This window comes from Fukomys damarensis, unplaced genomic scaffold (genome assembly GCF_012274545.1).
Source record: "Fukomys damarensis isolate Sample0158 unplaced genomic scaffold, DMR_v1.0_HiC HiC_scaffold_15, whole genome shotgun sequence".
Taxonomy (NCBI): domain Eukaryota; kingdom Metazoa; phylum Chordata; class Mammalia; order Rodentia; family Bathyergidae; genus Fukomys; species Fukomys damarensis.
The window spans coordinates 35,442,292-35,460,013 of record NW_022900927.1 but is presented as its reverse complement, the minus strand read 5'-3'; the positions used below and the strand labels follow the sequence as shown (position 1 = coordinate 35,460,013).

The following is a 17,722-nucleotide window of genomic DNA, read 5'->3' as shown; positions in this document are numbered from 1 at the left end:
AAAAAAAAAAAAAAAAAAAAAAAAAAAAAGTTGTCATATCTTGGGAAGGCTGTAATATTTACCAGGAGGGTTCAGTGTTGATATTTTAAGTATGTTAAATTGGACATTACTATGTTGATCACTTCTTGTGTTACCATTATCAATATATTTAATGAACAACTGAAAAATAGATTTAGCATTAGCCTTCTTATACCCAAATATATCACTTCTGAAAAATCCCTGTTCTTGAAAGTTCCCAATGAGTCTTTCATTGTACTTAGGAGAAAAATTTCTCTTTATAAAAAATCAAGACCGCGAAAAATCTGTCAAGTGAAATGAGGTTTCTCCTTCACTGAATTATCTTCTATTTTAGTTGTAGATAATTAAGCACCACTTTTATTTTCTGATTAGAAAACTGAGGTTCATTTGAATTACACCTGCACAACTTTACCGATCTAAGGGGAAGGAGCTGGCGAGTATTGGAATTAGACTGTATGTCCCTAAACTCTTAATTCTTTGTTCTTATAAAATATGAATTTAAAAAAAATTCTCAATACTATTAATAAGTATTTTTCCTATATGAAATGTTCACAGGTACTCTTGTATATTTTTAACTCTCCTGAGAGGCATTTACAAATCAGATAGCAACCACATTTCATGTAAATATTCCCAAGAATTGCTCCTACTGCATTATATTTTTATCTTTTCTTTCTAAAAGAAGAAAAGTTTCCCTTAGAAAACAATGAAAATCTTTTCATAAAATGGTCAGATAACAAAGTTGACTTCTGATTGTTCATTTGTTCAGGTCTCTTTAAAGACCACTGTTTCATACTTTTGTTCCTTTCATAAGTTACTATCATGGACTTAAAACTTACAATGCAATCACTTATTCTGAGAGGAAGCATTCAAGAACACTCCACTTTTTTTTGTTTTTCTTTTGCGACAGGGTCTCACTATGTAGTTCAGCAGGGCTTGAAGTCACTACTCAGTCCAGGCTGGCCTAGAATTCATGGCAGTCCTCCTGCCTCAGCCTCTTGAGTTCTAGGATTACAAGAATGCACCACCATGCCTGGCCACTCCACCTTTTGAATCTAGAAATGACCAACATTGAATTTGAAATAGTGAATCATATTGTCATCTAATTTAACAGTGTAGAATCATTCTCTTTATTTTGTTAATGATCTCTTCAGAAATTATTGAAGTCGTATCCAGAATGAAGTTTCAGTCATATAATTTTTATGATAATCAGAATCCACTGAGTATTCTCATAGAAATATTGTTGTCATGAAAATGTATTAAAAATACTCTCACTTTATTCTATTCATTTATTTTTTTTTAGTACTCTTGATTTTAAGTGCAGATGAATATCTCTGACAAGCCACTTACTAACCATTATGTGAGAAACACACTGTCCCTCACAGGTGGGAAAAATTGTCTCTCAGCACTCAGTGAAGATGACAAATTGTACCACACATCTCATGTAGACTCTGTTTATCTCACTCCACAAATCTATTCAGGCAACCTCATCACTCTTTTTTCCATCTACATGCTTATAGGTTTTAAGTATTTATCTCAAATATCACTCTCCTGAGTCCCACATAAATATAATTGTTCTCTAGACACTTTTGTTTCTATATTGTCGACACTACACATTCATATTTCTTTTTCTAAATAAAGGGAACGGCTATGCATCCTATTAGAAATAGAGTTATGTTAAATCTTTTCTGCTGGTATCTTCCCACAACATTAACTCAATAAATGAACTAATTTGTTTTGATTTTCTGTCAATTTAGTTACATAAAAGTTTTGAACTGAAGCTTCAGTTCCCGATTGGCTTTTGGAGAAAGAACTTCCCTTTCACATGCATGCCTCCAGGGGATCTAAAGATAATACTATGAAAATTTTTTGTTTCAATGAAGCTGGTAAGATATTTCATAGTATGCTGTCAATTTTTATGTGTAAATCAAGGACAAGACAGGAGTGAATCTTTTCACATAAACAACTGGGTAAGTCTGAAAAATTTTTAAACTTTACTTTTTATCAGACAAAGAGAACTATATAATAAGAACTGTACAATTCATCCATCTGGAAATGTGTCCTCCTTATTGGCTGCCCTTTCCTCTCTAAATTCCTGTCATTGTTCTTGTCTTCTGTGCTCTGACAAAAATAACCCATTGGATTCTGCTTATAGTTTTCTAGGCTTTCTCTAGAATGACTCTCCAATCTTTTCCCCATTCCTCCTGTAAACCAGTTCCAAAAGTTTCTGAGCCACACCCACTTCTCTGGTATCAATTTTCTGTACATATTACTTTCCTGTTGTTAGGATCAGTTACCTGACACAAAATAAAGAGAAAGTAGTTTATTTGGCTCATGGTTTCAGGGTATTCATTCCTGTGCTGAATGCCATCATGGCAGAAGGATGTGGCAGGGAAAAGCTACTTATTTATAGTGGCCACGAGGTGGGACAGGGAAACAGCTCCAGTGTACTATGCCTGGCCTCTAGTGGCACTTATTTCCCCCTTCTCAGAAAAATACTTCCTCTGATCATCTTAGCTGTTACTTTTTAATGTAATATTTAGGATGAAGCCAGAGTATGGAAATTGCTAAGTTTTATAGGTTTGCCTCCAACAGTCCTTGTGTGACCAGCACATATCTCCGTCATTTGCAGCAATTCTCACTCATCAATATGGCTGTTTTAATTGATATAAAGACAAGCTATTTTCTTAGCAGAAGGCCTTCCATAATGTACAGAAACAGACAGTTTTAGAGTCATATTCTGATACCGTTAGCCTTTTAAATTATTCAAATCACAATTACATTTCACATGGATTTTTATGTAGTAATAGAAACTAATCATCTGTCTTTAATTCTGAGCATGCTAACTAGAATATAACTTTTGTTTTGAGAAATTAAGCTCTACTAGCTTAACAAAGACAATGAGTAGTCTATAATGATTTTGAAATACTGTGAATTGTATTTCTTTTATGAAATAAGAGTTCCTCAGATTTCATGACTCAGATATTACTAGGAATATACAGCATTTATGGAATTAAGAATAGGATACTTCTGTGTTATTATTCTTGTCACCATTTTATTAATAGAGAATAGCGCTAAAGTGTTTTACACATATATTAACTCTCTGAACAGAAGATGTTCATTTAGGTTTCTACTAAAAGTAATTTTCTAGCTGATAATAGTGTCTCAGATGAATTTCTACAGTTATGAAATATGAGTGATTTCCTCTCCCCTTAGAGAATCAGAGTCTATTTTGTGTATAGTGAATTGGTTTCCTTGGAGTTGAAAAATAGACTAGATTTGTTATTTTTTATCCTAGTTTAACTTTTCTAAGACTCATTTAAAAATGCTTCTTTTTCTTGGGGAGGTATATTGTGTGCTTGAATAAACTTGGGTTTCTGACTTTGTTATAGGCTTTCCTACCAAATAAAAGAATCTATAATATTTAGTAGTATAAGAATTATATCTTCCCTGATTTTGCTATTGAAATTGAAAGTTGTTTTATTAATAGCTGAGATTTGAAAAAAGGAAAAAAAAGTCACAGGTCCTCACAAGATTTGGAAAGTAAATGATAAAAGATAAAGTAATAAGGGATTTTGGAGGAAATCTTGTGCAAAAAGCTAAGTAATTTTCTAGGCACAGTATTTGAATAGGTTATTGATGTCACAGGCATGCCAAGAAAGATCTGGGGTGCCTAGCTTTGCTGGATACTATGTGGAGCCCTTACTTCATTTTGATCTGTTAATTCTGCTGACTGTTAAATGAAAGATCTTGTGTTTCATTATCTAATTGTTATTTGACCTAATGATATTCTTTTTGATTCATATCTGTTATCTGTATTTTACTTGTTTATCTAATTGTTATTTGACCTAATGATATTCTTTTTGATTCATATCTGTTATCTGTATTTTACTGTGGCCAGTAACTAACAGGAGGTATAGTTATTTAATGAAGTGGATATTTACCCAACAGAAGAAATAAAAATGAATATATTGTTATATATGTGTGATATATACATATATATATCTGCAATTGAACATATATATTTAAAATAACAGTAGCTAAAACAAGGTAGGAAATGATCTCCTTTCCATATAAGTCTGAAGTAGGAATTCTGGCATTGATGTGGTAATTCCTCTTTCATCAGACCAGGATCCTTTCGTATTATTGCCTCGCCATGCTTAACACATAGAAAGGTAGAAGGAAGGACTACATCTTTGTACACATCATGTCTAGTCACATTCCATTTGCTATATCTTGATCAAATGGCAATCCTTAGTTGCAAGGAAGGCTGAGGAAGATAGTCTTTAGCTGAACTGACGTATTCCTAAGTAAGAAGGAGACAATGAAAGTTATCAGACTTGGAATTTGTTAGCATGGGTGTACTCAGATTTCTTCCCTCAGTGATCTCAAAATATTCTATAAGCATTAAAAGCTATACATTGTTAACTATACCATAAGAAATATAAAATAAGAATTAAGGATTATATAGATGTTATCAGTTAAAAAAGGGTAAGTTTATACTGATATAAATGCTTAACATTTGAGAAGATAAAACATTCAGAAATAGAAATCCACCAGGGTATTGGAATTGTATGTTTAGATGAAAAAGAAAATTCCTTAATTAAAAAAAAGAATTAGAATGAGTGCAAACAGAACTTTTTCAAGCAACACTCACTTCTGCCCTTCTCCACACGAGTGAGTATGTTCATTGTGTTTGGTATGATTAAGCAGAGGGAAAAATGGAGACTAACTTACCCCAATCTCGCACAACTTTCAAGTTTCCCAAGAAAAGATAATTCTCTTTAGTAGATATTTCTACCTAACTTACCAAATAGGACCTTTGATTTTTTTCCCCACTTCTTTCTTTTAGGGTGTTTTTCAGGACATAATCATCACTTTTTGGCAGTTCACCACAGGAAGAATGGGAAGCCATTATTCATCTATCACCATTCACAAGACCTTGAGAAGAGCCTGGATATTGCTCCACAAAAGATATATAAACATAGTTACCATTCTGCTCCTGAAACTTGGAGAAGCAAAAGCCAGCAAATAATTAACTCAGCATTTCCCAGAACTGCATATGACCCATCTCTCAATCTGCTGGCCGCAGCTGGTCAAGACCTTGAAGTGGAAAATCTTCCAATTCCAGCAGCAAATGTAATCGTGGTGGTAAGTATCAGTTTTGACTGATGCTAATGTTGATATTTTGTGCTTGATTAAAAAAACTAACTGTGAATATTTGCCACTGAAACTCAATGATAATTTACCATAACACTTCTCATTCTCTGATTTTTCTTTGTTACTTGCTTATGGTCTGCTTTCTTTATCCCATAAAATCAGAAAACTTTTGTGTATCCTCTACTTGTAACACAATGCATGGTGCCTAGTAGATGCTTAATGAATGTTTGAGTTAAACTTACTTTAGAAGGCTATACAGTAACAGCAGATCATATCCTATCCTTCTGTATAATGTGTATAAAAAAGATATGCCTCAGTTTGAGCCTATATAAATAAGTAATATCTATTTACGATTCTCTGGTCATTTGACTGAAATTGTAATACATTTTAAAATGACTGGAGGGGAGAGAGTATTGTAGGAGGAGAGTACTCTGTTACTGGAGTAAATGAGATTGTTTGGGAATGACTGATGGATGATATTCCTAATATCATACTGGACAAGCACCAACCTATCAAGGTAATGCGAAACTCCCATTGCTTATAATCTTATTTTGTGTTTGGTTTTGCTAGTTTGTTTTTTTGAGACAGGGTCTTGCTTTGTACTTCAAGCTGGCCCTGAACTCACTCAGCCGGAACTTGAATTCACAGTGAACCTCTTGCCCCTGCCTCCCAAGTACTGGGATTATAGGGGTGCACCCCCCATGCCGGGCCCATACTTATATTCCTGCGTAGATAACCCAGGCCAGAGGTTTCCAAGTCATCTACTGACGCCTGTTTTTTACTCTAGTCCCATTCAAATTTAAAATCATAATAGGAGGTCCAAATAAGAACTACAAATCAATTGGCCATTACATAATTTTATATATGCATTAATATTTCGTGTTCTACCCATATGTAGTTATTATGTGTCAATTAAATTTTTATAAAAATAAAACAATAAAAACTAAATATTAACAGCTAGATGCTTATTATCACATTCCTGCCAAAAGAATAACAAAATGAGCTGACTTTTGAGGTCAAAATAAGTCCATGAAACTATTTGCATTTTATAACCTCTCCATGTACCAAGTAAATTAAATTTAACATTCTTCTTTTTCCTTATTTTTTATCTGCTAGATATAGTACACTTTATTTAGTATTGAGAATTAAATATCTATTCACTGATGTTTTCAACTAGCACATATTGAGCATTGATTTGACCCAGTTGTCACTTGGATTACCTGCAAATAGAAACAAATAAAATAGTCTCTGATTTTGTTGGAGAAATGTCTTGTATCAATAATTATGTAATAAAAGTCATAAATTGAGAACACAAGATGAAATCTGTTAAGAGAAAGTATGTAAGTTATCTGGCCTTCTGAAAGACCCAAACTTTTAAAATTTTATTTTGTTTCATTTGTTTTGAGTTTCATGAGTAGTAAATGTTCTGAAGAGGAGAGTCATGCACTGCATCAATTCAGTGAAGATCACCAATGTTAACAATGTCTTTGGATCCGTATATGGTAATGTGAGTGCTAGTGTTCATGGGAGATCTAGCCTGTACTGACCAGCATATACCCATTGTTATCAACTCCTAAAGGGACTACAAATTACAGTTCAAGAGATTATTTTATCCTGTAATGTCATGTTCTGTCTAATTAATTTAATATCATTAACAAAGCATCAATGAAGAATTCTGGTGGGTCATTTCACTTTTATCCTCTTTGTGGTTTAGACATTTATGAAAAAGCTGTGCCTTTCCTTTTGAGTGATAGAAGCAATAGGCAATTTTGTTACATTAGTCTTATCTAAGTTCTCTTGATTTAGCTTCTGACTATGCTGTGGCTTTTGTACCTTGCAACAGTAATTGCTAGTTCTGTTTCCCATAATCCACTTACATTACTTATGTACATGGTGACTTACTAGAAAAACCATAGAGATAGGGTTATTTTTAAAAATAAATTGTAATATTCAGCTTCCCCAAAAAGGATAAGGATGACATGCAATTCAATATCAGCCAATTTGGAGGGTCATTCTATCTAGAAAAGCAATTTAGGAATGGAATGTAGAAGATATATATTCTTGCTATATTGTGGGACAATTTATCAATGCAAAACTTATTGCTTGGAAAACATTGCAATGGTACTAAAGAATTCTTTTGTGGCTCAATTTATATTGTTATTATTAACAAGCACTAAGAATGAATACATTTCTTAAGGTGGTGAATTATTGGGATTTTTTTCCAGACAGCCTGAATCTGCCAACCTCCAAAATATATACATAACTTCTAAGCAGAGAAAGAGATTACGTTTTTCTCCTCCAATATTTCTTTCCTTCTTTCTCTGTTTTTGCTATCATTGGCAGTGAGTTTCAGAATGATAAATTTAACAAGGACATATGTCCCTCCTCCTAATTGCCACTACAAAGCATTTCATAAAAGATTTGTCCACAAGTGAATTTTTTTCTTTTTCATCTTTCTTTTGTAAACAGAAAAATCTGTAGTTTATTTGTTCCATGGGAAAGGCAGCGTAATTAGAGTGTTTATCCCAAATGAATGTTAATTATGTTCCAGAAACTCAATTAAGAAGTTGTTATTAGGGTTTCTGTGCAAGTACAACGTAGACAAAAAATGAAAGGCCTCAAGGTCAGAGCTGAGGTAAGAGGGGGAAATGGCTTTAGCTCCGTGTTGCTGGAAATGCTATAGCTCTTATCACTCGATCCTTAGCACATTTACCAGGCCACAAGGCCACACACCAGGAAGGAGGAAACCAGATGTACAAGGGAAAACTTATTCAAATGATATAGGCCTTACCACTTCAACACAGGTTTCTGAGTAAACAAGGTTCTAGTCTAGCCAAAATATGAGAAAATTGAGGGCTAGTAAGCTTTGGAATAAAAGGAGTGATTTTTAGGGTCAGTAAAGAGGGCACAGTTAGAGAGATCATGATCCACACCACAGGATGGACTGGAAAAAAGAAAATTGGGAAAAAAGATGCAGAAGGAAGAAGCAGAAAGGAGAGAGGATCTATGGCCATACCGCCCTGAACGGGCCCGATCTTGTCTGATATCAGAAGCTAAGCAGGGTTTGGCCTGATTAGTACTTGGAAGGGAGCAAAGAGGGAGGAAAGATTATGATGGGAAGAGAAGAGAAAGGGAGAGAAATGGATTAGAGGATATAGTTGTGGTTATTCTAAAGCACATAAGATCGTGGTACATTTTAGAAGGCTGAAATGGTCTCTATGGGATTCCTAGAATCTTGTAACCTTTTATCTTCCTTATCCCGTATCACCCGGACCAGCAGCCAGTCATTCTATTTTTTGACACAAAATATTCTTGCAAATAATTTTATCAGATACTTCCCTTAGAAAAGGTAAATTAAAAGTGCCAAAAGCTTTTGATAACTATGTTTCACTGAGTTTCGTCTTGAGATCTGGCTTGAACCTCACCTCAGTTTGTTTCTGTTGCTGACCGGTTTAGGAGAGTTGTTCTAAAGAGATAATCTCGAGCTATAATTTGAAGGGCTTTGAAAGTCTCTCCTTTTGGTTATCTTGCCACAGTGTAGACATTTTGTTAACACTGTGTTGTATGGTGTGAATGAATAATTGTCAGATACCTTTTCAATCAACAAACTGGTTTAACAATACTTTTATATTTGTATATCAAACATCCCGAAAGATGGACTTAATCTATGGAGATAAGACGAGGCTCAGTCGGCCATATCAGAGAAAGTTTATTGGTAACAAGTATTCTTTTGAAAGTGACAAAAACATCTAACACAAATGAGAGAAAATGCAATGGTTCAAGGACCAATACTTTTATAGGAAATCTCACATGGTTTTCATCAGGGGCTCATGTTATGGGACCCAGATCAATCTCCCAAATCTACTTCCTCTGAGTGACATTAAATTCTCAGAATGACTCTGATCTCAGTCACAACATGGGTTTTTTAAATTTTAGGATTTTCATCATTGAAAGTTTACATTCAGTTGGAAAGAATGTCTTAACTATCAGTAACAATTTGTGGCATGTGATAAGACCGGACTTATACTTCAAACCTAACCATACATCCCACTCCTAGAGCTTTCCTTAAAAAGGTAAAAGCATTATCTATTATACTTTTTAATCCTTATTTATACTTTTGGTTTCTCACACTAGAGAAACTATTTGGTATTTGTACATGTGTATCCTATTTATTTCACAGAACAATATAGGTTCAATGTCCATCCATTTAGCTATAAATGTTTCCAGTTTCTCATTCTTTATGGCTGAGTAGTACTCCATTTTATTAAAAAAATCACATCTTCTTTATCAAATCTCCAGGTAATAGACAATTAGACTGTTTCCAAGTTTTAGCTATTACAAAGTATGCTGCTATAAACATGGATGCACATAGGAAGAAAAGGTCCAAAGGGGTAGGGGAAAGGAGAGAGTAGGGACAGGAAAGATGGGAAAGAAAGAAATATGAGAAAAGGAAAAAACGGAAACAAAGTCTTTGCAAATAAGGAGGGGTGGAGGGGTGAAGGGAGGGCAGGGGAATGGGGGAAAATAAGAACCAAACTATATCATGTAAAGGTACAAATTCCCAATGGTGAAAGTCATCATACTGTATACCTAAAATATACCAATAAATTTAATGAATAATAAAAAAGTAAAAGCCACGTATGGAAGGGAAGATTGTTTATGGGGAAACTGGAGCACTGTTAAGCAAAGATAGTACCTCAATGTATGCTAAAGCAGAGTATGTGAAATTCAGTTTTTATTAAGACAGTGCAGCCCTTTCAAGGAACAATGAGGATATAAGAATTTAAAACTTAGCCCAAGTAAGGGTTTCTATAAAAATGAACGACAAAGGCCATGCTCTCACACTTCCAAAGGTGCCTCAAAAAGAAAGCATATTGGCTATGACATAGGAGAAAGTTGAGTTGTCAATGATTTATCCTAAAACCTAGATTATTTGTCAATGAGAAAGACTGTGCTTTATTGCAATCTATTGAACCTGCTATGTTATATTCCCCAAAAGTTTCAAATTTGAGGAAACCCCTGTAGCCTGTCTACTCTTGACTACTTATATAGTGGACAACAATAGGACTGCACTAAACTGTAGTAGAAGATGTCTGGGCCCATTTGTGAGCAAACTTGCTATGGTTGGCAAAGTTACAGAATGGATACTTGCTTTATCATATGTCAAATGACGCAGAAGTCGAAACAGTGAATATCAAGTCAAAATGCTAAATTGATGAAAGGTATAAGTTTACTGCAATGTGAGGCATGACTAAAGTCTCTTCCAGTTATTCCTGAGAAACTGCCCTCAAGTTCTTAGAGGAAGCAGATTTAAAAGCCTGAGAGAACAAATCTAATTTAAAAACCACCATAGTGCAAGGAAGCTGGTCAAACAACAGTTTAAAACATGTGCATGCAGATTTATGAATGGGAAAGCAGAAATCATACAGAGAAGTCAATCTATATAAGAAAGTAAAGTAGGACAAAAGAGGCATCACAGATGGATTGCAAAGCATTGTCCATTACATGGTGTTGGCGCAATTGGACAGCTAGTTAGCAAAAACTAAAAATGATGGTAATAAGCAACAATTGTTTTCTGTTAAGTACAGAGCATTTTTTAGCATTGTGTTAAGAATGATGTATTGTTATTGTTGCAGCAAGCGTATAACATGAAAAAATTATCTTCATTACTTCATTTTAGACTTTTGCCTTTCTTTCCCTTATAAACTACTGTGACATCGTGCTAACTAGTCAGTCTGCACTCCTTCTACCCAATTTTTGTCAGAATGATCTGCAGAAAGTTTAAATCAGACCATACTACACCATACAAGCACACACACACACACACACACACACACACTCACTCACTCACCACTATCTTCCCATTGCTCTATAAATAAAATTCAAGCATATTGCCATGGCTAATATCCATGTCACATGGGATCCAAGATTCCCAGAACATTTCCTGATGAGTCCATAGTTTGGGGATGTGTTTCAGGAATCAGTGCATTCATCAAATAATCCCTGAAGGATTCCTGGGTTTTAAGAAATTTGGGAAGCACTGCACACAGTTAGGAGCCCACATCTCTGTTCCTGAGCTCATCTCTTACCCCTCTGCACACCAAAGCTAACTGCACACCAAAGCTCAGGCTTTGTCTTTGTCACCAATTTTGTGCCTGTTCTTGGATCAAGAACTTTACCTGTGATATCTTCTTCCCAGAATGCACTTCCTACCTTTCTTATATCTAATACATAAAGAGGCTCAATTAAGATTTAAAAATGAATCAATAAATGTGAAATAGCAAACTGCAATTTGTGGACATGGATATTATATGTGAGTTTTTAAAAAATTACATTCTTTTGTCCTTAACCTACAATGATTTTTCTAGTTCTTTCTTCACTTTATTACTTAAATTGTCAATAGAGAGCTTGGATGATTTTCAGGAACATATTTCAAAAGTAGAAATATGAAAACAAAAAGAATTGGTAACATACTGCATCACTGAAAGGAGGGAGCTATCTTAACATTAGTCAGATTGACACTAAAATGATAGATTTCAAAGATAGTTATGGCCACCTTCCTGCTTTTTCTTCATAGCGTTATTGACATTTGGCTAGTGTGTTTTATGTTTCTTCCTCCCTCATCCATAGTACCTTGTAAGTTCCAAAAGGTTGAGATTTTCCTAGTTTGTTCCTGTATATAGTTTGTTCCTCTATATAGTTCATTCCAGTCCCTATTATAGTACCCGGCCATGGTAAGGACCCAATAACTATTCATTAAATGTTTATTAAGTGAAAAAATGAATTGATGCTAAAAGAAACACAATTCAAGAGCTTATAACTAACTACATAATACATATTGGCAAGAAAATATTCTTAACTGCATGTTAGCACTGAATTACTTGCTATCATATGGTCTTGTTTTACATTTTCCTTGCTTTTTTTTTTTCCAGTACTAGGGATTGCAACCAGGGCTTTTGCACTGAGCTACTTTCCAGGACTTTATTAATATTTCGTTTTGGGACAAGGCCATGGAAAATTGCTAAGTTGTCTAAGCTGGGCATGAATTTGTGATCTTCCTACCTCAGCCTCTCAGAGGGCTGTCATTACAGGCATGAGCTGCTACACAGGGCTTGAACTATTTTAATCGATTACTTTTCATCAGTGAATACAAAGTAACTAATCAATGCCGGGTGTGGTGGCGCATGCCTGTAATTCCAGCACTCAGGAAGCTCAGGCAGGAGGATCACTGCAGGTTTGAGTCCAGCCTGGACTGCATAGTGAGTTCCAGTCAGTCTCAACTACATAGTGAGACCCTGTCTCAAAAACCACACACATACACACACACACACACACACACAAATAATAGTCAATAAATATTGAAATGATTTATTGATTCAATTATAGGATTAAAAATCATTAGAAGTGACTTAAAAGATTCACAATGGTCATTCCATAGATAATAACAAAATCCACTACAGTCAAGTTAGATTTTAGGTTTTAAAAGGTTGAAAAACAGAATTTCTATAATATAATACAGAAGTTTGGATAAACTTTTGCCCATTTGCTTTCAATCTAATGTAAATGTTTCCTATTAAATTATAAAATCTTATAAAGTCACTGTTTTTATACCAGATTTGAATTTTGGAATACTTTGTGCATAGATTTCCTGAGATGTTACCATCTCTTTGCAAAATAATGTTGAAGTAGAAATTCCGTTCTTGAGATATATTTGCATCCTGACAATCATAACTGTCACCATCTGTTGCTTTTCTCCATTTCTAGATAGTAAATCAGCAAGAAGGATATGGAATGAATTCTGAAAATGCTAGAGGCTAAACTTCCACAATGTCAGTGTGATGTTACCACATTGAACAGCTCGGTACACCTGCTTGTTTGGCATCATATACCCTCAATATTAGGATGACTGAAGTCCTAAGAGATCTGGTTTACTCACTGATCATACTAAACATGATATATTAAATTCCCTCATAGAGAATAATTTAGTAATATTTTTCTGATTATTAAAGATATATATCTTCATAAAGTTACACAATGTTTGGAAAATATAGAGAAGGAAAAAGATGAAATAAAAATAATTCTATTACATAAAACTATTACATAACCATCATCATCATGAACTATACATACATGTATAGAATCTGCATATATATAAAGTTTTGTTATCTTTCTAAGGTAATTTTTTGGTACATTTTGGGTATACACTATAACAACATTCATCATTAAAAATTTGCACCTTTACATAATCTGTCTTGGTTCTTATTTTTTCCCTCTTTCCCTGCCCTCCCTTGAACCCCTCCATCCCTCCCTATTTACAAAGACTTGATTCCATTTTTTCATTTTCTCATATTAATGCCATTCCCTTCTTTCCTTTTCCCCACCCTTCCCATTTTACTTTCCCCTTTGAACCTTTTCTTCCCATTTCACATTATCTATTACACATTTTAGTGCTTATTTACACTGTTTATCACACCAGAGAAACTATTCAGTATTTACACATGTGTGTCCTATTTATTTCACTTAAAAGTATTGCCTTAATGTGCATGTTTTATATTATGTTTAGCTTTCTGAGTCACCACACGTCTTTTGCACCATTAATATTTTTCATCACCAGTAAATTCCATTTTATTTTTTAATTTAAAAAAATTTTTTCAGCTTTAATTGAGTTTATTGGTACATTTTAGGGATACAGCACAGTTACATTCATTGTTGGGATCTTATACCTCTACATGACAAGTCTTGATTCTCATTTTTTCCCCTTGTCCCTGCCCTCCCTTTGCCCCCTCCCCCACTCCCCATCTACAAACACTTTATTTCCATCTTTTCATTAGCTCACATTTTTTTCCCCTTATTACCCTTCCCCTACACATCACACCTTCCCTACACCTTTAGCTCCTTTCTTCCCATTTCTAAATGTCAGTAATCTTATTAGGATCTTATGTATTATTGCGGATTATTCACACCAGAGAAACTATTTGGTATTTACACATGTGTGCCTTATTTATTTCACTTAGGGGTATATCTTCAATATGTATCCATTTTCCTATGAATGAATCTATTTTCTCATTCTTTGTGGCTGAGTAATATTCCATTTTATAGAAAACCCACATCTTTATCCAGTTTCCAATTGATGGGCAAATAGGTTTTTTCCAAGTTTTAGCTATTACAAACTGTGCTGCTATAAACATGGGTGTGCATATTATATGAAAAAAATGTTCCACATCACTGATAATTCAAGAGATGCAGATGAAAACAACACTGAGATTTCACCTCACCCCAACAAAGAATGGCTGCTATCAAGAAATCAATGAATAACAAATGTTGGTGGGGTTGTAGGGAGAAAGGAACCCTTCTCCATTGTTGGTGGGAGTGCAGACTGGTGCAACCACTGTGGAAATCAATATGGAGATACCTCAAAGAGCTGGGACGGGAGGTTCCATTTGACCCAGCCATCCCTCTGCTGGGTATCTTTCCAAAAGAACTAATTTAAAATTTTTATTTGTACACAATTGCAGTACATAATGATTATATTCATCTTGTAGAGTTGGTACTAGTGTAAAATATATCCTAATTTTTTTTTTTTACAATCCGATCCCTTGTCCTCTCTCCTCATTCCCTACATCTCTTAATCTCCTTCTCATTTGCAAAAGATCCACCTCCCTGCTTCCTATTATCTATCTTTTATTTTATCCTTTAAATTAGTAACACTGTGGGATTCTCATACAAGAGAAACAATGTGATATTTAAGCCTGTGTGTTTGATTTATTTCACTTAGCATTACTGTCTCAAAGTACACTTATTTTCATACAAATCACTCAAAATTATCCATGATTATTCCATTGTGTATAAATATCACATTTTCTTTATTCATTCATCTGTTGATGGACATCTAGGCCATTTTCTATATTTACCTATTACAAGTTGTGCTGCTATAAGTATGCGAATGCATTTTTCACTATAAAAGAAATATGATGTCTCTTATGCTTTCAGGAAGAGACTTAGAAGGGGAATTCCTGCATCAAATGTAATTTCTGTTTTAGTGCTTTAAAGAATCTCTACCCTGATTTCCATAGTGGTTGTACTAGTTTACCTTCCAAACAATGTAGAAGTGTTTCTTCTTCCCCATCCCCCAGCCTTGCCATTTGTTTGCCATTATTTGATTTCTTGATGATATCCATTTTTGGGGGAAAAGATGGAATCTCAGTGTTGTTTTTATTTGCATTTTTCTAATGCAGCACCAGAGGTACTGAATATTTTTCTTGTATTTATTGGCTATTTGTATTTCTTCTTCTGAGAAGTGCCTGCTCAGTTCAGTTGCCTATTTTTTGATTAGATCTTTTATTTTAAGGTTATAATTCTTTTGAGTTCTTCATTCTAGATTTTAGTCCTTTGAGGAGTAGTTTGCAAAATTTTTCCCATTTTGTAGGCTGTGTCTTCACCCTGTTTATTGTTTTCTTTACTGTGAGGAAGTGTTGCAATTTAATATCATCCCAATTTTTGATTAATGATGACATTTCTTGTGCCATCAGAGTTCTGTTCAGAAAGTCCTGTTTATGCTTTTGTCTTCAATAGTTTTACCATGATGAGAGATATGGATCTCTATTCAGTCTTCTAGCAAATATAGCAAATTTTCCCAGCACCACTTGTTACAGCAGCTATCTTTCCTCCAGCATATGTTCTTGGGCCATTTGTCAAAGATCAGATAACTGAATTGCCTAAGGTTATTTCTGAGTCCTATATTCTGTTCCATTAATCCACATGTCTGCTTTTTTGGCCAGCATATGCTGTTTTCATCATTGTAGCTTTGTAATATAATGAAATCCGGGATTGCAATGCTTCCTGTGTTGCTCTTGTGCAGGATTTATTTTGCTATTCTGGGTCTCTTGTGGTTCCACATGAATTTTAGGAATTTTGGAATTTACTATTTTTGTAAGGAATGCTCTTGGTATTTATTAGGATTGTAATAAATTGATAGGACAGTTTGGGTAGTGTGCCCATATTGGCAATATTGGTTCTGCCTATCCAAGAACAGGAGATACCTTTCCATTTTCTGATGTCCCCTTTGATCTCCTTTTTAGGACATTTATAGTTTTCATTATAGAAGACTTTTGTTTCCTTTGTTATGTTGATCCTAAGTATTTGATTTTCTTAAAGCTATTGTGAGTGACAACATTTTCCCAATTTTTTTTATCAGTGGGATCAGTATTGGTGTACAGAAATGTTATTGATCTTTCTGTATTGACTTTGTATCTTGCTATCTTGCTATCTTGCTGAATTTGTTTTATTCATATGAAGAGTCTTTTGGTAGAATTTATTAGATTTTCTATGTAAAGGATCATGCAATCTGTGAGTAAGGATAGTTTGACTTTTTTCCCCCCTTTACATGTTCTTTTTATCTCTTTCTCTTGTCTTACTGTTTGGGCTAACAGTTCAAGTAATTCATTGGACATGAATCTTGATAGTTAATATCCTTGTCTTGTTCTCATTTTTAGAGGAAAAACATTTAATATGATAGTTTTCCTATTTAATATATTGCTAGCATTAGGTTTGATATAAAGAGCTTTTATCAGTTTGAGATCAGAGCCTTCTATTTCTATTTTTTCAGGGTTTTTAATCATGAGAGGAAGTTGGATTTGATGAAGGTTTTTCTTCTTCATCTATTTAGATGATTGTGTAATTTTTGCCCTGGGTTCTGGGTTCTATTTGTGTGATGTGTTATATTTATTGACTTGCACATATTGAACCATTTTTGTAACCATGGGATGAATTTACTTGGTCATAACATATGATGGATTTAATGACTCATTGCATTGTTTGCCAATATCTGGTTAGGCTCTTTTGCATCTATGTTCATTAAAGAGATGATAGGCCTGTAGTTTTCTTCTTAGTGGAGGCCTTGTTTGCTTTGGGAATCAAGATGATACTAGCTTCCAGGAATGAATGTGCAGTTCTCTTTCCATTTCATTAAAGAATTCAAGAAATACTTGCTGAAGTTCTTCTATAATTCAGTGGTCCTGAGTTAAATCCCTGGCACAAAAAATAAAAAACAAAAACCAAGAAACAAAACAATCAACCCCTTCCCAAAATGGTTCCTAATTAAACATATCAAATATGGTGGGCATTGAACTGGATTTCTTTTCCAACTCTAGCCTGCCGTGAAGAAAGAATTACTTTCATAGTAAAACCGTGTACTGTTTTTGCAGTTTACAAATTCATGAGTTTTTCTTGGAGCTAGCATGCTGGCCAGATCTGGATGTAGCAGATAATGCTGAGGGGATAGATGAGAGAATGAAAATACAGAAAAAGAAGAGGGTGGCACCTAGATTGTCACTGTGAAGGAACAAGAGAAGGGACCAATAGAGAGAAGGAGCACATGAAAATGTAGGCACTTCACTGCATAGATTCTTTTGGTAATCTTGATCACTCAAAAAAATTTAACTCTGGAGTGAATAATCTGCAATAATAGAGAAGACCCTAATAAGATTCCTGACATTGAGAAATGGGAAGAAAGGAGCTAAAGGTGTAGGGAAGGTGGGAGGTAGGGGAA

At 34.4% G+C, this 17,722-nt stretch overlaps 1 protein-coding gene across 2 annotated transcripts in view; it reads left to right on the top strand.

Moving 5' to 3' along the window:
* The window catches only part of Ptprr (protein tyrosine phosphatase receptor type R), a 250,661-nt gene that overhangs the window by 14,954 nt on the left and 217,985 nt on the right, over positions 1-17,722 (top strand). For both annotated transcript variants that reach the window (XM_010617486.2, XM_010617487.2), the window contains exon 2: positions 4,868-5,166. In XM_010617486.2, the coding sequence (XP_010615788.1) occupies positions 4,868-5,166 (299 nt within the window). The remainder of the gene's footprint in view (positions 1-4,867; positions 5,167-17,722) is intronic.